The sequence below is a fragment of the Grammomys surdaster genome, unplaced genomic scaffold (genome assembly GCF_004785775.1).
Source record: "Grammomys surdaster isolate TR1022 unplaced genomic scaffold, NIH_TR_1.0 98, whole genome shotgun sequence".
Taxonomy (NCBI): Eukaryota; Metazoa; Chordata; class Mammalia; order Rodentia; family Muridae; genus Grammomys; species Grammomys surdaster.
The window spans coordinates 490,903-511,972 of record NW_021604577.1 but is presented as its reverse complement, the minus strand read 5'-3'; the positions used below and the strand labels follow the sequence as shown (position 1 = coordinate 511,972).

The 21,070-nt window shown below is 41.8% G+C and overlaps 2 protein-coding genes across 5 annotated transcripts in view; one reads left to right on the top strand and one right to left on the bottom strand.

The window, feature by feature from the left end:
• The window catches only part of Map4k5 (mitogen-activated protein kinase kinase kinase kinase 5), a 95,842-nt gene extending 80,122 nt beyond the window's left edge, over window positions 1-15,720 (bottom strand). Inside the window, exon 1 of one of the 2 annotated variants that reach the window (XM_028782042.1) lies at window positions 15,215-15,720. In XM_028782042.1, the coding sequence (XP_028637875.1) occupies window positions 15,215-15,322 (108 nt within the window). In that variant the 5' untranslated portion in view covers window positions 15,323-15,720. The remainder of the gene's footprint in view (window positions 1-15,214) is intronic. The other variant, XM_028782050.1, reaches the window with a different exon arrangement.
• Atl1 (atlastin GTPase 1) overlaps window positions 15,664-21,070 on the top strand; it is a 69,226-nt gene continuing 63,819 nt past the window's right edge. The window contains exon 1 of one of the 3 annotated variants that reach the window (XM_028782067.1): window positions 15,664-15,902. The gene's annotated coding sequence lies outside the window, so the exon portion shown is untranslated. Of the gene's footprint in view, window positions 15,903-16,134; window positions 16,210-21,070 lie in introns of those variants that run through there. The other 2 variants (XM_028782082.1, XM_028782076.1) reach the window with 2 other exon arrangements.

Sequence of the window (21,070 nt, the reverse complement as noted above, 5' to 3'; positions counted from 1 at the left end):
CACTAGAATTCTATAGAAAACAGGAAAGCATTATGGACAGAGTGGAAGTTCCTTGCTGGGAAGAAGGGCAGAAGCATAAAGGTGACCAACAACACCAGAGAGCTACACAAGCACAGAAGGCAATTAAGGCCACAAGTTAAGTCAAGGCTGTTAGTCTTAGGTAAGAAACACAAGGCTTAACTCAGGAGACACTGCCTGAAACAGTTCCAGACACAAACTAGCTTCAGGATATTCATTATTCCAAGTCTTGCTGGTATCTCAAGGCTGGTTAAGTGTGTAGTCCTGAAGACTGACCTTTGGGAGGCGCTTTACCAATCCCGTGAATACAGAGAATACAATACTCCAACTTCCTGTCACATAAGACTGAAAGTAGACTGAACCACTTTGGTTTTGCTCTTGTTGATTCATTATTATTTTTATTTTTCACAAACTAAAAAACTGTTTTTGGTAAAAAGGCTATAAAACTATCATAGAGTAAGATTTGTTTTAAAAAAAAATTAAAATGTCAGCAAACATGGGACTCCGCTTTCTCATCTTCCTAAGGTAACTACTGTTGATAGTTTAGAGTGCATGCTTCCAGGCTTTGGATTTTTTTTGAACATTTATTTTTATTTTCTGTGCATGGGTGTTTGCCTCATGTATGGCTTGCACCATCCACAGGCCTGGTGATCACAGATGTGAGAAGAGGGATACAGATGCCCTGGAACTGGATTTACATGTAGCTGTGAGCTGCCATGTGGGTTCTGGGAATCAAATCCAAGTCCTCTTGAAGAACAGCCAGTAATCTTAAGTGCTGAGCCAGCTCTCCAGCCAGAGATCAGACTGATTTTTAAGAGTACACATGCAGAGACACGGACACTGAACATTTGTTTGTTTCTTATAAAGCTAAACAGTCTGAGCATATGATACAACAATCTCTGCTCCTAGGCATGTACCCAACTGTACTGAAAGCTTACTTCTGCATACAAATGTTTATAGCAGTCAATCCATAATAAAATAAGACAGGTGACATTCATGATGTCACACAATAGATAAATGGGTAACTGTGGTGCATCCACTGGTAATAAAGACAGGAGCCCATAAGCCATTAGCACAAAGAGCCTTAAACACTGTAAACTGAAGAAGTCAATCTTACGAAGCTATCAGTATAAATATAATAAGGTACATGTATAACCCTACCTACATGAGAAGAAGAGGTAAAGCTTCGGAAATGGGAGAAACAATTACAACCACAACCACAACCTCCATACCAAACCCAACCAACCACAACAAAGGCCAAAGGAAAGAAAAGATGCTAGCAGTGGTTAGCAAGAGAAACAAATAGGTGGCACACACAGGGTTCTTGGGGCTGCTGAAGTTTTCTATATGAGGCTGCGACGTTGGAAGCACATCATCATGTGCTTGTCAAAAAACATGCTCAAGGCTAGGAGTAAGCCTTTACTCAAATGAAGGGATACATACACATACCATACAAGTGCAAGACAGTGAAACACGGTGAACTTGTATATAGGTTAGGGATAGATAAATACATTCTGTGTAACGTCTGATCAATTTTGTAACTATAAAAATGCAAAAAGATTAAGTCATCTGATAAGACACTTTCAAGAATTATTTTTTAAAGATATATCTGTTCAAACACATCAATTTTTAGTGTATAAAGTGATGACATGGCTGCTCCTTGGTATGATTAATGGAGGTTTTTATTATAGATGAAAAAGAGACAGAGAGATGGGGGGTAAGGGGGGAAGGGGGAGGGGAAGGGAAAGGAGGGAAAGGGAGGAGAGGAGATGGGGTGTGGGGACGGGAGAGAGGGAGCAGAAGAGAGAGAGGGGGAAGGAAGGTGATAACAAAGAAATAGACTGGACATGGCCAGAAATAGGGCTGTCCAGAGAGGGCAGATTAACGGGATAAAGAACATAATGAGAGATGCAGTAGCAGAGTATAAAGGGGGTGGGGGCAGTGGGTTGGAAGGAGAATGAGCAGCTGTGGAGAGGAAAGCACGTGAGGGAGAAGTTTAGGGTAGGGGAGGAGATGAGAGGGGCTGGGATGCCAGCAAAGACTCTGAAATGTGTAACCAGTGCTCTGGGTGCTGAAGGAGCCTGAAGGCCAGCATGGGCTTGGATATGCTCATAGGCACCACAGGTAGCCAGCCAAAGCCCCTTCTGCTTGAGAAAAAAGGAAATGACTCCTATTGGTAGAACTAGTTTCACAAGTTCCTGAGGAATGCTGGCTTTCATCTAACTGACAGAAATGCTCCCATACCCAGGTTTTGCTCATTTGTAGATACTTGGATTGCCTTTGGGGGCTTGAGGGGATGGGGTTCCATTTGACAGGAACCAGTATAAACATACTGCTTCAACTTAATAACTAAAATTTAAAAAGTTATGCCCAAGGACTCCCCCCCCCCCCATGGCTCAGAAAGAAACAGACCTTTGGAGAATTTGAAAACAACCACGGAAACTCAGAAAGACGGTATTTTAAAATTCAGTTGCACTGTGTAGAAGCCCGAGTGTATGTAGTTACAGAAGTAAAAGCAAAGAGCCACAAACTACAACTCCCACCGACAGACACACTCAAATGTCAGCTTGCCCTGGGAGACATAGTTCTGTCTCTGAAGAAAAAAAACTGATGGGCAAACATTTGTAGTCTGTAATTTTCCAGCTGAATTTTTAAAACAGAAAGCAGTACCAGGCTCTTTTATAATGAAAGGCAAAGAGGCTTTCGGGGGTTGGGAGGGTGGGGGAATGCACATGCTCACACACACAGAGAGACTTTTCAGATTCAATTCAAATCAAGTGATCTTCCAGAAACTTAACTATGTAATTTCACAATATAACCCAAAGCAGTACTGGATTTTGGAATACTGAATTTTAAAGTCCAATGCTCCCCTCCAACAAGTCATCCCCTAGTGTACTGCTTTTTAAATTAACACACAGAATTTGAATATTTTTGTACTGCTTGCAAAATGAAATAAATTTCCACAGCACTTTATAAAGAAATTTTAATATATTAATTCCTATTTTAGTAGGTTTGGTATAATAAGCAGACAAGCATGGTAAGCACCCAGGAATCCAATACAATGTAATTAGTATATTTACACATCTTAGTTAATTCTTATCAGATGGCTACTCCAATTATTAGATGGAAAAAGAGAAATCCTAATAAAGGGCTTTGCTCTTCTCCACATTAGGTACCTTATCTTATTCCATGATGACTTTCTTCTCGAATATTTTTAGGGTTACAAACTTCATGAAGACAACTGAAGGCTTTGACTTCACTTCCTCCATTTTTTTTCTTTAATAACTAAAAACAGGAGTCTCAATATTCAGTAAGGTTCTCTATGTCCAGAAAGTGTTTGGTAGGGTCAGGTTTACAGACCTCAGATATAAGAACTGGAATTATACTACAAAAATTAGCAACATAGCATCTACGAGGTTTTTAAAAAGGAACAGAAGCTGGTTTATACACAAAAAAAGTAACTAAGTATGCCTCAGGCTTTAAAGTTCTATGACCAATTCTTTAAGGACATTATTTTTTAACAAGTTCATTCATATCACAGTACTACAGAGCACTTACTATGTGCCAGGCACTGGTACTAGTGACGTAATAAAACCTGTGCTGTCTTCAGGGAGTTTTTACTGGTGGGGAACTATAAAAGAGGGTGAATACACCACAGTGTATGAACTCTTGAACATTACAAAGCTCGGGAGTATTCTCAGCCCAGGCTCAGTGTACTGGAGAAAAGGTTTCCAAGGGAGAAATAAATTCAAAATGAGACAACAGAAGAGATTTTCTGGGTGGAGGGAAAAGGTGCCATTACTGGGTTATGGATGGTGGAATTCTGTGCAACACTCAAGGACAGGAGACAAGATGGACAGTTCCAAGAAGTCAGTGTATGCCATGATCATAAGCCCACGAGAGGGAATGGTGAGAGGTAAGGATGGTCTGAAGCAGAATAGGATGTACCACTCTCTGCTTTCCTGTAGCCATGACCCACTAACTTCTAGGCTTTCCCTCTTACAGCTTAATAAACATCCAGGCAAATTACCCCGACTTGCCACTACTCCTGCTGATTTCAACGTTTAGCTCCATCCTCCCACCTCTTAGTCACCGTCTAATAGAATTTCTGATCCTTCTTGCCCCACGTTGGTATTGTGGGGTGTGCTCCCAAGCTCAGTATATACAGTGCTAAGCTCAGGGATTTGTGTGTACTATGCTCTATTCTAAGCCAAAATTTCACCTTTTTTTGTATTTATTTATTTATTGATGAGATCTCACTCCATGGCTCAAGCAGGCTTGGAACTCAGTGTAGCCTCAGCCAGCCTTGGACTTGCAGTGATCCCCCCTGCCTCTGTCTCCTGCATCTGAGGAGAGTCAAGTCTTGCACTGGCACATCCAGTCTCTCACGAATACTTGCTTTCCCTCCCTCCCTCCTCTAATCCAACAATTCCAGAGATTCTTTCACTGCACCAACCAAGTCCTTTGCTTCTAAAGTGCACTGACTTCTACACAGTTGAACAAATCTGGACAGGGCTATCCTCTCAGGGGAGAAGTCTGTACTTGCAGGGCTTCTCCCATTATTAGGCAGACAAACTCAGATTATCTAGCCAAAATCTGACCACACGCTTTTTTTCTTTTTCAAAAAATTTTTAATTGAAAACATATTTTCTCATATAATATACTGATTATGACTGCCCCTTCCAACTCTTTCCAGATTCTCCCCACCTCCCCAAATCGACATCCTTTCTTGCCTCAAGTGTCTAAAAGAAAGAAAGAAAGAAAAAAGATTAAAAAGGACAAACCTAAGTAGGAAAAACCAAAGGAACAGAAAAGCAAAGAGCCAAAGAAAAAGCCCAAGAAACATATATAGATGCAGAGACATACACATTGGTACACACAGAAATCTCCTAAAAACACAAAATCAGGAGCCATAATAACAAAGAAAAGACCTGTTTAGTATTGGGGGGAGGGGGGGGGGGGGCAGACAAAGCATTATGAGATTAAAAAGCCTCCAAGAATCCCAGAGTCTGTTGTGCCACTGCTGGCGCATTCCCAGAGAGACTGTGAGACTCCACTGGAGAGAAAACGTGTGGTCCTCACCTGGAGATAGTTCTTACGGATGGGAGTTGCCTCTCTCAGCACTGGAACCCCATCTAGCGCAGTTCCGGAGGACATGATTTTTATCTCCAGTCAACTAAAGCCTTCTCCTCAGTCTGCTAGGACATCTATGTGTCTCCAAAGACTTCTAACTTCTTTCCAATACAAACCAAATTTGCTAAAAGGAAACTTGCTTCAGAGGATCATCTAATAACTTCAAAAGAACTTCTTAAGTTAGTGTGCACAGAGGCATACGTATGGTCCAGTGACAATCTTTGAAGTTGATCCTCTTCTTCAAACACATGGGTGCTGAGGAATGAACTCAGGCTGGCGGCAAGTATTTTTACTCAATGAGGATCTTGCTGGCTAAAAGGTCTTAACTTTTAAAATAGGAATGATATGTACTTTTAGGTCACTGCTGATGGATCCAACTTTTTTGGAGACTACCTGGTCAAAATTCACTAAAACTTTAAAACAACTTAAAAAAAAAATCTGATTCTAAAAATGTATTGAAATAATTGAGGACCCTGTGGATACTGACCAGAACTTTGTTTATATCAAGGAACTATATAATGGATTATAAACTAGCAGGGAGGCCAGATGTGAGGGTTTAAGTTCATTTTCTAATCTAGCAGAGAACCCAGGTTTGGTTCCCAGCACCTACATAACAGCTCACATTTCTCTGTAAGCTCATCTCTAGGGGATCTGACTCCCTTTTCTGGCATCTTTTGGTGCCTGGCATGTACACATAAATGTAAAAAATGAAAAACACACACATTTCTATGGGGAAAGAAAACCCTAGCAGGTAGAATGGTATGATGGTTTTGCCTTTAATCTCAGCACTTGAGAGACTTAGAATTGGGAGTTCAGGACTAATATGGGCTATATCAGGATGCTCTATCTTACACACACACACACACACACACACACAGAGAGAGAGAGAGAGAGAGAGAGAGAGAGAGAGAGAGAGAGAGAGAGAGAGAAGAAAAAATGTACAACCAAATAAGAAAATGTGTATTTACTGAAACTAAAAGTTGGGCATACTGTTTAAGAAACATTCCAAATATGTCTATATAAACCTGTATTTTAATGACTACAAATGTCTAGACTGCCATCTATGCCTCTTTGTTCTTGTTTGCTCTTTGTGACTGTGATTAAATATTCTAGTCAAACAATTTGGGAAGGAAAATAATCATTCGGTTTACAGTCAGGTTACAAGCCATCATTGGAAGAAGTCTAAGCAGGAGCTTGAGGGAGAACTGAAGGAGAAACTATGGAGAAGCAATGGTTACTGCCTGCTACTTGGCCCCCATCCACATAGCTATGTTTCTTATACATCCCAGGATCTGACTAGGGGTGGGACTGCTCACAGTGGGCTGGACCATTCAACAACAATTAGCAATTAAGAAAATATCTCACAGACATGTCCACAGGCCAATCTGATGTAAGCAATCCCCCAATTGAGACTCATTCAGATAACTCTAGACCAGTGGTTCTCTACCTTCCTAAAGCTGTGACCCTTTAATACAGTTCATGTTGTGATGACCCTCAACCATAAAATTATTTCATTGTTACTTCATAACTGTAACTACTGTTTTGTTACTGTTACAAATCATAATGTAAACATCTGATATGTAGTGTATCTGATATGTTACTCCTAGGCGGTGTCAAATTGACACTTAATGAAGACCTATGTCCTTAATAAGAACGTTTTTAGTATGTAACAATATCTTCCTACTGGTAGAGAAAACACAAGGAAGGCTATTTTCATTTCTTCCTGTATCATAGTTTTCTAAACTGAATCTATAGTACTTAAATGTTTTTTAAAAAGATGGTAAAGAGAAAGCAGCTAATCCACAGGCCTAGAAAAGAAGGGCAAGGTGAGACTGTGAGTCCCACCCATGAACTAGCATCACTGCAGAAATAACCCCAAGTGGTCCAGGCAGCTCTGTCACAAGCTAGACAGTTATTAGTCAATCATTACAAGTTATTTGTTTTACAATGTATTAATGCATACAGGGCATGCAATACACAGTTGTGATCCTACAATTCAAAAAGTGGAGGCAGGAGGACTAAGAGTTTGAGGTCAATCAAGCTATAGAGTAAGACCTGTCTCAAATGTTAAAAATTACCCATGTATGGGTAAGGACAGGCCTCTGGTTCATAAGCTCACACTGGAAGTCTGCTCAGGCAGTCCTATTTTCATTAGAGACAAACAAGTACTCTTTGATGCAGAACAAGGATTTTGTTTGTCTAAAATGCTTCATGTTTTGTTTAATTTATAATCCCTCTGACAACCTAGTCTAGGAGGACCCACTAACTTCAATAACAGAAACTATAAATCCAGAGTTCCAAAGTAAGGAGGGCAAAAGGTGGCAGGGCAGGAAGGAGACTCCTCAGTTGGGCGAGGAGCAGCAACCTCGGTTGAAAAAGTAAAGAACTGAGCCTGAGCTGAGACTGGAAAGCATGAGAATGAGAGAGATGACCACAGAGTAACCAGGAGGAAGAGCCTCTGCAAACTGGTGCTTATGTGCACAATCAAACATTAGTCCATAAAACCCTCCAGCCCTCAGCAGGGGAGCGAGCCTGCCAAGCCTCACCGAAATGTGTAGAAAGCTTATCATGCACCAGGTAGTGTGTGAAGGAAGGGCTGTGTACTTAAAGGTTAACTAGTGAATTGAAAGATGCAGTTTATAGGACTGGGATAAAGAAAACAAGCAGGAATTGGGAGACTACGAGATCTAGATTCAAGTCCTGATAGTTTCAATCTACAAACAAGGCAGAAACTAGTTTCTTTTTGAGTGAAATAGGGATAAAAATACATCTGCTCCACCTTCTTTATAGGGTTACTGTGAGAATGTACAGTAGGGTTATGCAAACATTAGTCACTCTTAGTCATTTTAATCCGATTTTATTTTTATAAAATGTTGGAAGGTGGGGGCTAGTATGATTCATGTGCTCAAACACCTGTGAGGATAGACCTGCCCATCAGACACCAGCTGAGAGTCTCCCAAGGAGATGATGATATTCAAGAGAAAGAGCTACATTAGCTATACATTCTTGTCCTTTTCAAAGGCCACCAATTTCTCTAACTTAACTAGGACCTTGCAAAATCAGGATGCAAAAGTCTACACAAAGTACTCTACATGCACCAACACTGAAAATGGTCCAACGCACGAGAAAAGTGCCTGCTCTGGTTTCCTTGGTCTTGGGGAAGGAAGTTCTCATATTGCTAAGCAAGCCCCAAAACACAAGTATCACTTTTAACAGGCTTCATCTTTCTTTTCCTGTGTTCTCGGTCCAAAACCACAATTTAAAGTTTAGAAGTGAAACTTTTCAATTTTTGAAAGCAAAACTGAAAACAAACAAACCAAAAAAAACCCAGTTAATCTGTATTCTATCCTGTGTATCTTCATTAAAACCACTGGAAATAATCAAAGTAAAAATGTTTCCTAAGAAAGGGAACAGGGTCGTAGGTCTGTGCAAGGCGTGATGACATCAAAGCTCAGAGCTCGTGCTCTGAGATAGGACCATAACCACCTCATATGTATCTTATCTACTACGGTGAAAGATTTCTTTCATAACTTTCACATTTCTATGCAAGTAGAAAGACGTTTTGAAATCATTTGCTCTCAGCTATGGTTCAGAGACTCACACCCATCATTGGGTCCATGTTTTCTTTTCAGGCAGTCTTAAAACACACTATTTCTGAACTGTAAGAAAAACAAATACTAAGTAAGATCTTAACTAGGTGACTTATAAATAGTAAACAGGTATAACACTTCTTCTCAACAAACCATATTTTATTTTCATAGTAATATCCTATTTAACATAACCTATTTTAAAAGCTTCCAGCAAGGTATCACTGCTTAACAAAAAATGTAATTTATGATGAGATTTTTGAAGCACATTCTTTTTCTTTTACTGTTAGCCTTACTTACAAGTTACTTGCTCTGCAAACTCTAATGTGAAATTATAGTCTCTCTAATGCCAGTGTCCCAGGACACTGAGAACAAACTTTAATCACACCCCTGTCAAAACCATTCTCTCTTAACTTCAGGTCTGAGGCCATTAGGACTCTTGACGGACTTTATTAAGATTTACTGACTAGAGAATACTCACAGAGCAAGACAAAGAAGACAGTGACATATCCTTGCCCACAAAATCAGGCTTTAAAGAATATCACAAGATTTGGTCATGTAACTGGTGAACTATTTAATTACATTAAAACACTTACATTAATTACAATAACTTGTAGTTCTTCTCCCAAAAGTCATATGATGGCATTTTTTTGTCTTGGTTTTAGTTCCTGCCTTTGAGCTGGCAGTTTAGCTATGGAAACAGGTTCTGGGTATTTGATAAGACAGTGAGGTACCACCCACTCCTCAGCTGAGCACCTGGTTAACTCCCTCATTTCCAAGGCTTTGCTCAAATCTAACCTCAGTGAGGCTTACCCCAACAATCCCTGTCAACTCCTTGACCTGCCTCCTGCATCACACATGGCATTCTAGATCCTGAACCTGTTCAGTTATTTCTTGCTCACCTGTAATCTTTCCAGCACAGTGCACATGTATTGCCTCTCTCCTGGACGCTAGAACACCATGTCACATAAAGGTAGCAGTCTTTATACACTGTGATCAGTTGATATCCGAGGGCAGTGTCTGCCCCATAAGATGTCCTAAGTAGACACCCTTCACCTCGCACTCCCAGTTCTCCATCATGGTTCCTCAACAGTCAGTGCACCTCACCCTAACCATCCTAACAAGGAAAATGGGCTGGTACTCACTGGAGGAGTTGGCTTTAGCCTTGTACCATGTGAGTGTTGGGGATCAAACTCAGATTGTCAGGCTTGGCAGCAAAACCCTTTACTTGCTGAGCCATCTTAACAGTCCCACACCTCCATGCTTAACAAACCCATGATTTTCCAGGACATTGCTTTCTTTTTCAAGATTTATTGAGCAGATACTGTGTATTGGCACAATGCTAGACTAGCTGATGCAGTGGTTCAGCTAAGGTCACTGTTTTCATGTAGTTTTATTAATAATACTAATTTCATAAAAAATCTACTAATAATTTAATAAGTAAAATTGTTATTTTATTATTATTGGAAGACCAGTCATGTTTCCTCATTACAATCAGAGCATATGATAGTAGGAGATGGGAGAGAGCAGGTCTCAAGAGTCCTATGCAAAGAACCTCCTCAGCCCTTCCTTCTGACACCACCACCTCTCTAAGACTACAGTCCCCTCAGCGCTCCTAAAAGCTTCCTGGGTGAACGCTTCCTGCTGACCTCATTCCATGTCACGTGCAGTCTCCCATGCACTGATGATGACTCCTAAACCTGAATCCCCAGTTCAGAGCTCCCAAGACTGGAGTCGAATTTCCTCTTACCTAAGTGACACAGTCACTTATGAAACGTCTGAAGGGCAGACAAACCTGAATACAAAATTCACATCCCACAAAATTTGTATTTCCTGTTAACAGTACAAAAAAAAATGTCACCCAAGACAAAAAAAACATACCCAGTGCCACAATTTCCTTGTCTTTCTGTTACAGATCATGGGCTTTTTTTTTCCCCCATAAATCTTATAAATCTGAACTCAAATTCATCTCTCTTTGGTCTCCTATACCAGTATCCAAACTTACACAAACTCTCATCCATATTATTCAGTAATGGTCTCCATGATCCAGCCACTCTGTATTATTTACCTTTATACCAATGAAACCTTCTTCCTAAAATACTTCAGACTAAAGAAAAAACTACACATTTCTCTATGCCAACAAGATCTGCTGTCTTGGTTTTTCCTGACCTCTATTACCCGCTCTTCTTATTGCAAGGGACCTGGAAGGAAGATGCATACCCTTTAAGACTCATCAAGGCTTTTTGGCAGTGCCAGTCCCTAGGTCCCTAGATCCTTGCACATACTAGGAAAACCAATTCTAGTTCCTGCCTCTTCTTTGGTTTCTCTTCTCCAGTGACACCCAGACCCCATCCCTTAACAGAGACAGAGTTGAGTATTTCTTTCATATCCTTTATGGCACTTACAAAGTTATGACTGCATGTCTGTTTTCCTGTCTGGATTCCATGCTCCTCTTTGACAGTGTACTTTCTGTTCCAGGCTTGTAGCTCTAGACCCCAGCACAGAGTCAGCACTCACTATCACTATGTACTAAGCTGTTTCTTTACCATTTGATCTTAGCATATGTTTCAAAGTGCCTAAAGCCATTCCAGAATTCTGACTACTGGCTTGGGGGAGAGAAAGGAGGCCATGAATAAAAGAAGGATTCATTACAGCAGATCTGACTCATTTAGCTTCCAGAAGAACTCACTTCTATATTCATAGAAGACTATGTATATGACAAAGCTTTCTATGCAAATTATGCCATTTACAATGGCAAAAGAATCTTAAAAATTGGAAATAACTAATGTGAAACTTACAGATTCAGTCAATGGATCCTTTTAAAAACAGTAATTTTAAAGAAACCGTTGGTCACTGTAGCATGTACTCATGACTGGCATCATTAAACAATGTAAGTCATTTCAGAAACAGATTCAATTAAAAACATTTAGGAAAAGGCCTGAAAAAAACTATATTACTAGCATATTTATTACACATGGGCAATTTACTACCACTAATTTCACTAAACAAATATTTCATAGGCATTGGTCTGTTTGATATAATACACTTGTAGGTCGTTGTCCTGGAACTAAACATGTCACTCTTGGATAATCAATCGAAGAGTTGAAAAGAGTTTAAAAGAAGTACATGGGTCCCCTACTCTAGATTTACATCCCATGAAAGGTGAAGAGATCTTAGAATTCTCTGGACACTAGCCCGGAAGCAATTTTGGTATAAAATGGCAGAGGTTCTCACGCTGCTGCTGTGAACCATGATAACGAAGCTGCTCTGTGGACAGGAGGTGGGGGAGACACTTTATTCAGATTTTCCCTTCTTTTAGCAAGTGTTAAATCTTACAAACAGGATCTGCCTAGCTGGGACTTAGTCCCTCATCCATCATGCACCACACTCTTCTCTTTTGTGTTTTTCTCCCCTCCACCATCTCCTGCTCTGCTCTCAAAGTTTTCCTCTGTTTACCCACATCTTTACATCACTCTCCTTTCAAGCAGAGAACAGCCATTTAAGATGGAGTCTGCACCTCTTGGGAAAGAACGGAGGTTCCCAGGAGACCTGTGTGTTCACAGAGTGTAAAAATTACAAAGAATCTCAAGGCCAGAGTACTTTTAAAGTTACTACTTCATAATATAGCTCAGGCATAAAGACAAACTGGGATGCGTAAGAGATGAAGAGATGACATTATTTCTCACTAATTAGTTTACTAGTTTGCATCACGGATGGAAAACACTTCTGAAGTGCCCCAGGATTTTCAGTTTCTTAAAAATACAATCAATCCGCTTTAAAAAAAAAAAAAATTCCAAATTTTCATGTTCTAGGCATGTTAAGGAGTAAGTATAAACTCACAAAATTCCACAGGACTTAGATCACTGATAATAAATATGCTATGAAACAGCTTTTCAGAAATGTTTTCCCAGAGAACTCAAGTTATTGAAATTTGTAATAAAAACAGACATGTAGCTATCGTTAAAACAAAACGTTGCAGGAATACACAGAGAATTAAATACAAGCACTGTTGTGATGTCAAAGTTAAGTGCTCAGACAACTAGGTGACAGAATCACCTAGAGCCCTCTGTCACTTTGTCACCCTCTTAGATCCTTTACTCCATATCCTGCCTAATTCTAGGCGTTTAACACAACAAAATGGGGGTGGGTGAGTGTAAAATCCCTGTCCTTGTGGAGGATTTATATTATTGGTCAAAACAAACCAGTAAAAAAAATAAGTAAAACACTGGGCTAGACAGCAGTAAGTATAATGATGGTCAGGTATGTCTAAAGGGAAGGAAGCAAGACACTCACTGTCTGGGAAAAGATACTGAACAGAGGAAGTAGCAAGAACAAAGACTCCAAAGTGGGAAGATGCTTATTGTTGTTTAAGGAAAGCCTGCAGGCCAGTGTGGTTAGAGCAGAAGGGAGGGGGAGGGTGGTGGGTGAGGTCAGAGGTCAGGGTGAGGGGCTGGAGCTTACTACAAACTGGGTAATGTTTTCCTGGACAACAAGGGTGGCAACAGGTGGAGAAGTGGGGAGGGAGGTGATGCCAGGTAATTAGAACACACCAAACAGAAAAAAGGCACATGAATGTCTGAAGGCTGCATGGGACTCAGAGGCTGGCCTAGCCCTCAAGGAGTACACATAATATTGTGAGCTTGGTTGTGAAAGGCGGGAGGGCGAGGTGGAGTGGGAAGCATTTAGCCTCTGATTGTGGAGTTGTAGAAGTGAGCAGCAGGACCAGGAAGCAGCTGGGTGAGGAGGAGGCAGTCAGCAGTCCTTTTAATGTAAACATTGCTTTCCTAGGGAAGGATGCAATCCTTCCAGAGAGCTGCTCAGGTTGTTACTCTGTAAAGAAAAACGTGGCAAGATCCTCGTGGGAGAAAGGGGGTCTGGTGGAGCAAGAACTAGAATTTAGAGTATTGTATAATTAACATGAACGGAATGGAACTGGTCTAACTTACAGTGAATCATAAGACAAAGATGACTTAAAATGGGACCAAGAAAGCAAACAGGAGTTTCTGTTTTTTAAAGAGTAAGCATTTCCTGAAACGGGTAATGAGCAAATAAACAAGTTTGTGCTAACTACCACTAATTTTACAAAAGGAAGGGGATTCCATTATAACTGTGCATTCGCATCAAAGGTAGTCAAGGCCAGAGTCAGGACTTTGCTTACTGTTGCACAGCTCGGTTTTCTAGAACTTCGTCTGGTTGGGCCCAAGTGCCTGATTGTAAGGGGTAAAAAGCCTACCTAGAGCCCTCACCTCACAATCAAACACCCCAAGGTAGTACTACTAGCAGAAAATTACTCAAAAACAAGCAGAGAAAAGAGATGCTTCCCTAGCATAGTTCCTGTGCAAGTCAACAAAGGAGTCAAGCGATTACTCATGAAACAGGGCCATTAGGGCTTTATGTAGATTGCTGTTTGGAACATACTGATATATAGGTCAAAATGTCAAGCTGTTGCAAAAGGGAAAATAAGCTTTTCTTAATACCCATAAGGAACTGCACTAACTCTGCCCCTTTGGAACAAAGAACAAAAGGCATAAGGGAATATTGGACAGTCTTTTCCTCTGAACCCTTCAAAAACTTACCTGACCTAAGAAATTGGTTTGCTTTGCTATGGCATGTTTCTTTGTTTTTGTTTTGAAACGGCAGATTACAAATTTATTACTATTTGTCTTAATGTAAGAGATCAATAAAAAGGATAGCAGCAATTATCATGACTAAGGAATACTATAAATCCCAAAGAGAAGAATTCTGGAGTAGGAAAACCCCATAAGTTATATTCATTATTATCAACCAGATACAAATGCTTAAACTTCTGCCAGGTAAAAACGTCTTTCTCTAAATTTGTTTAAATTTAATTACACTTTATTTACTGAGTTTGTGTGTATATGTGTGTGTGACTGTGTATGTGTGTGTGGGGGGGGGCGGGGGAATCCGTGTGGAGGTCACTTGATTCCACCAGGGAGAATCCGGGGACCTTTCTGGGGTCCTAAGGCTTGGCTCTAAGGGCCTTTACATCCTGAGCCATCTCACGGGTCCCCAAAGACATCTTCCTATAGGCGTCATGTTTACACACAAATCCTTTTACTCCAGATCCAGATTACTTACAGTTCACAATTTAGAGCCCGGTTCCACAGAAATTTTTAAAGTCAAGTTTACTCATAACAATAATTTAGAATGCAAATGTATAGATTTACAATATTCTTTCCTATCTACTGCCTTCTGCGAAGCATTTTCCCCCCACATTAACATCAGAACAACCTTCAGAGTAACTTCAATACCATAAACACGCCTTAAAACCACAAAAAAGCTCAGCCGTGGTTTGGAAGGTGCGGTTAAGTCTGCCGGTCGGTAGAATTAGAACCGATGAGGAACCCAGGGCGCTCGGAACGGTGCCGCGGGGTCCGGGCCGCTTCCTGGCCGGACGCTGTGGTCCGGCGCATCCCAGGGGCGCCCCACGCTCGCAGGCCGGGCCGGGGCCTCACCTTGTATACGTCCCCGTAGGTGCCGCTGCCGACCCTCTGCACCAGCTCGTAGTCGTGCTGCGGGTTCCGCCTCAGGATGTCGGCGGCAGGCCTCAGTGGGGCCTCCATCTTCGCTGCGCCCAGCCCGGGGCTCTACCCGCGGCACCCGTATCCCGCTAACGAGGGCGCGCGGCGCTTCCTAACATGGAGCCTCGGCTCGCAGCTGCGCCTGCACCGGCGAGAGCGAGCGCGGGGGCGTCACGGGGCGCGACCCCGGCAGCCTCCGGGCCTCCTCGGCCCCGCCAGGCCCCGCGCCGGCCGTACCCGAGAGGCCGTCCGTTCCTTGCCGAGCGCCGCGGAGACCCGCGTTTTCTCCGAGACAGCCCTGCGCACAGTCGCCGCCACACCACGTTCTCCACCCGCGACTGCGTCACCGGGAGACACGTTCGCAGCCGGCCCGGATCGAGCCCGGCCCGCCCGAGAGCGCAGGCCGCGGGCCCAGAGTGCCGCCCTGAGGCCCGCCGAGTGCACGACACCCTCGCCGCCGCTGCGCCCCGCCTCCCAACTGCTTGCGGGACGCCCTAGGCGTTCGTGCGGCGTCTGACCCGCCCAGAAACAGCCAGGATTCCTCCAGTTGCCGGCGGGACTAGAGGAGGAGGGCCTGTGCGCAAGCCTCGGGAGCGCTGCCTCCTACTTCCATTTGGTCCAGGTAAACTGAGGCCGCACGGGCAGGTGGTGGGGGAGTGCCGGTTAACTAAACGCCGGCACGCCCGACTGCACCGTCCTGTTCCACACACTGTTCCCGGTGGTACCAGTTCTGAGGCTGGACCGCACGCTTGCATAACCTGTCTTCCACCGGGGTTTCCTGGGCCATTTTTGAAAACCCCAATTCCTACGAAGTTCCTGTGGTCTCTGGGCATCACCGCAATATTGCAACGTTAATGGGACAAGGAGTTCTGGAGATTCTAAAGCAAAGCTAGGGACCTTTGTCTGATTCTGGTTCCAACACTTCCAAAGTAGGTGATCTGGGACAAGGCATACTTGGCAACATCTCAGTGTCCTTATCTGTAGCTGAAGAGGATAGGCTTTGCATTTGACACCCGAGAAATGTTTGTAAACCATTTACTGCATTGTAAAGAGGATTATAAAATGTAAGAGGCTTTTAAAAATGTAAGAGGCCTAACAATGTACAAAATACTGGACAGGAGTTGTGAGAAGTGATTTGGTTAATGTTTCGGCCTATTTTGTAATTTGAGTTCCACTCTTGTTCTTAAGGTAGAAATGAAGTTATCAATTTTTTGTATACTGGTAAAGTTATTTCTAGAGTCCTGCAGAGATTTTCAGTAGAAAAAAAAAAAACAGATAAGGACTGCAAAGATGGCTCAGTGGTTAACAACACTGGCTGCTCGTCAGAGGACCTGGGTTGATTCCCAGCACCTGCATGGCAGCTCACATTTGTCTGTTGTTAACTCCAAGTAGGGATCCAGAGTGGGCTGGGGGGAGGTCCAATGCCCTCTTCTGGCCTGTATTGACACCAGGCATGCATATGGTGCACAGACATACATGCAGGCAAAACATATAAATAAAAATTTAAGAAAAATTGGAAAAACTAGAAAAAATTACAACAGAACAAACTTTAGATGACACATGACTCCAGACACAATCTAATTCTGTTTTGAGAAATACACTTCTTATAGCTAATAAATGAAGAAATTAACACCTTAATAGAACAGAGAATATATGCATTTTCTTGTATTCCACACACAAAGAGCACTTATTTAGGGAACATAAGTAAGCCCAGACTTACATGCTCCAGGGACAAAGCCTGTGTGTGTGCTGCACTGAAAAAATGGTTGAAGAACAGTTCCTTCTTTCAAAGCTTCTTGGCACTTGTTTTGGTGGGCACATATTTTTGGCTTCGATGACTCAAAATCTCTTCAACTGTTCTATTGGTATCTTAGTACTTGTTTACTGTCATGGATTTATGTTGGTCATGTAGTCAAACCCACCCTTACCCACTCTGCGACTAGGGCCATTGTGGAACAGTCATGGGTTGAAGGCCCTGCACCACACTGGCCCCAGGATAGTCAAGTCAACTTGGAGGGTGGGTGTTGTATGAGGGGAGAGCAGCCTTCCAAGTTCAGAGTCAAAAAGGGAACACTGATCCTTTCTCTAGTGTGAGATGTATTTGTTCTTATTTATACCTGCATTATCCCGTAGAGAATTTGAGGCAGCTCACACAAAATACTTATTTTTACACAAGATAAAAATAAGTGAGAGGAAACTGCATAGGATTTGAAAGGGGGGAAGCAGGAAGCCAGAACAATGCAACTAAAAAAAAAAGACCAAAGAAGATTTGAGAGTGGATTTTCTTTGTTTGTTTGCTTGTGTTTGAGAGAAAGATAAACAGATTGATGAAGAGAGGCATATCTTTTCCTAGTGCTAAGACCTCAGAGAAGTTTCCTTTGTTTGCCTTCACTGAGTGGAAACCTGAGGACCCAGTTTGAGACAAAGATAAATATCCTCTGACAACCCTCCAAGTATATTATTGTAGAAGCATACTGTTTGAAATGAATTAGGTAATAAAAAGTTTGAGGTCACAAGTGAAGATAATTTATGTTGCCAGTAATGTTAGCTCCATATGCTCTTGATCATCAACCAAAGAATGGATAGCCTGGAAAGACAGGAGTCTGTGTGGTGGTGGAAACCAGTGTCTGCTACACTCATCATTTTCCTTGTGCCACAGATGATGCAAACAGGAAGACATTTGCTTTACACTAACTTCAAAGGAATTTTAAAGATTTCTTTTCAGAACTAGCTGAGTTAATTTTAACAAAATCAGTGACGTAAGTTGTTGGTTGGTAAAAAAATTCAAATTCAATTTACTTATAAACTGTGAGTAGCCTTAATTTGTATCTTAAACAATTAAGCATATAATTTCAAGGTTGTAAGTTACATAATAGTAAGTCAATGTAGCTGACATTGAAAGAACTCTTACAGTTGCTCAGTTTTATAATGACAAGATATGGAATAAGAAGAAACATGACTTAATAGGTGTTTCATTCAAAAATATATATGTATATGTTAGTATACAATAATACTTAACAAGTAAATGTTTTTCAGCTTTTAAAAATTTAATTTTGTTACAGCTTATTTCTTGGGGGCGGGGCCAGTGCTAATACTATGGTGTGTGTGTGTGTGTGTGTGTGTGTGTGTGTGCGCGCCTTGGAAGACAGCTGTGGGAGTTGGCTCTGACTTTCCAGTATGTAGATCAAACTCAGGCTGTCAGGTGGAGGCAGCAGCCTATGTAGGCTGTGTGGTCTCACCAGCCCTATTTTCCAGCTTTTTGCTCTTTTCCATATAACAAAGTATAGTGGTTTGCTGTAGGTTTGCTGTGCTTTCTCCCCTCTTTTAATCTTCCTCATTAAGTGCTAGTTGTGATTGGTGATCTCTACAGTCAGATTTAATTTTAGCCAAGACTAAATGACAACAAAAATCAAGGCCATGGAATTTTTTATGTTTTGTGTGGCCTTTAATTCCTGCACTTGGGAGGCAGAGGCAAGATTTGTACAACTGAAAGGGCTACACACTGTAAACTGAATAATTCCAAGATCTCTGTCTGTTAAGCTAAGGTACAGGCACTAAAGGGAATGGTCTGGGGTCCTGTGTCAGGACTTGGGTCATTTGAGCAGATAGGAGTAAGAGTAGAAGTTGGATAGAATATGAGTTGGATTTTCAGCGTAACCCAGATAGAGAAGTTATAGCCTGGGCTTGGATGAAAGAGTTCATAAACTTGAAGATGCTATAGAATCTTGCCAAATACTTGCTTAGAATTGAGATGTGTGTTGACTTGAGCATCTGCCCTTTCACATGGGTTACTTGAAGCTAGTATGTAATAATGGCAGTCATACATTTTTAAAATTTCTATTCTAAAATGCCATGTCTAACGAAAAGTTATATAAAGGATTTAATTTGGTGTACAGTTTTAGAAGGCTAGCATCCATGACGGTGGCGTGAAGGAACAGCTAAGAGATCACATCTTGATCCATAACAATCAAGCAGAAAGAATCACATGAGTTGTTTGAAACATCAAATCCCATACCCAGTGATATACCTTCTCCAACAGGGCCATACCTCCTAATCCTTCCCAGTTTGACTAACTGGGGACAAAGTGGTAACATATATGGACCTATGGGGGCCATTTTTATTTAAACTACTACAATGGCTTACAGTCTCTACATGAAAGTGCCAGAATTTCCCTCATATAAAGGTTCTTTAGTTTCAGGAAGATGGAAATGTTAGACTTTGTTTTAGATATAAAGTGTATTTGCACATGCTGAGGTATGGAATGTTTTATTCATAGCTGGTAGATCTATCTAGTCATTAGTGATTGGTTTATGAGGACTCTGACCTAAGTGATGGCTTGATTCATTGATAGTATCAAAATCTGAATGAAGGTTTGGGTATGTTGGAAACTGCAGAAGGTGGGGGAGGAAACAGGTCACTGGGGACATTCCTTTGAAGAATATTTTTGTGCTACCCCCTACTCTGTTTCTCTTTCCTTCCTGGCTGCTTTGAGAGGAGCAGCTTTGCTTCAGCAGGCTCTTCGGCCATAATTCCTTCCCTCATCACACAACCAGAAACTGTGGGGCCTGTTGACAACAGCTTAGAACCTCTCCATGTTAAGTTTTAAGTGGTTTCTGTCAAGTGTTTTATCACAGTAATGGAAAGAAGACTGACATATGCTCTGCTGTGTTCATCCTGCACAGTTATGCTCTGTGCACATCTCCTCCAGAAGGGCCTGTAGACTTTATCCCACAAAGATGTTGAGTGAAGAACAGAGAAATCCTTTCCAACTTCACTGGTAATTGTCCTCAGTAGGTTGCACATCATGTTGCCACAGTAACACAGGGAGATTCTTGCAGAGGCCAGAAGATGTAAGTATCAAACACATGCTGAGTATAGTTACTAACTATAGGTATAGTTGATAACCCTCAAGAAGAAGTAATATTCAAGGTATTTTGACTACAGGAGATTGGGATGGTGGCCTATTGATCCTCAGATCTATGGAATAAATGAAACCATAGACTACTTAAGTAGCTACCCATAGTTACTTATTTTTAAAAGTTTTATTTATTTTATGTATGTGAGTATACTGTTGCTTCCTTCAGACTCACTAGAAGAGGGATTGCATCCCATTACAGATGGTTGTGAGCCACCATGTGGTTCCTGGGAATTGAACTCAGGACCTCTGCAAGTGCAGTCAATGCTCTTAACCACTGAGCTGTCTCTCCAGCCCCCATAGCTACTTGATATATATGAGTGGGAGAATTCTAGAAATGGTGAGCAGAAAAGGAATTAGAATCTATTATAGTATGATAGATTATGTAACATCTGGTGGTAAGCCAGTTCTTAAACCTGGAATTCCTTAAATAAGGAGTGGGAGGCAGGTTTCTTTGAGGAAGTGTCGAAGTAATTAATTTAAAAACGGCCACTGGTCAAACCGACTATCTAAGCTGCGGTGGCTCTGCCCAGCTCAGCCGCCATGTTTCTCGGCCAGAGGGCACATGCACACAGCAGCTAGAAACAGCCAGACAGAAACACCAGCCCTGCCACCCACAAGACGTCAGCGTGGGAGATGGCTCTGCCAATCTCCCTCACTGTCTCCACAACGCTGGGTATTGCCCAGACCATCCCGCCATCCACGTGGGCCCAGTAGGAAAATGAGACTCTAATGCTTAAATTATCCAAAAACTTATATATTTGGTAATGATCAGTAAGAAGATGCCCATACAATCAGAAGTATAACCCAATACCCAACCTAGATGTACCAACTACCTTTGACTGCTACAGACACGTGAACATCCGCCTCCATGT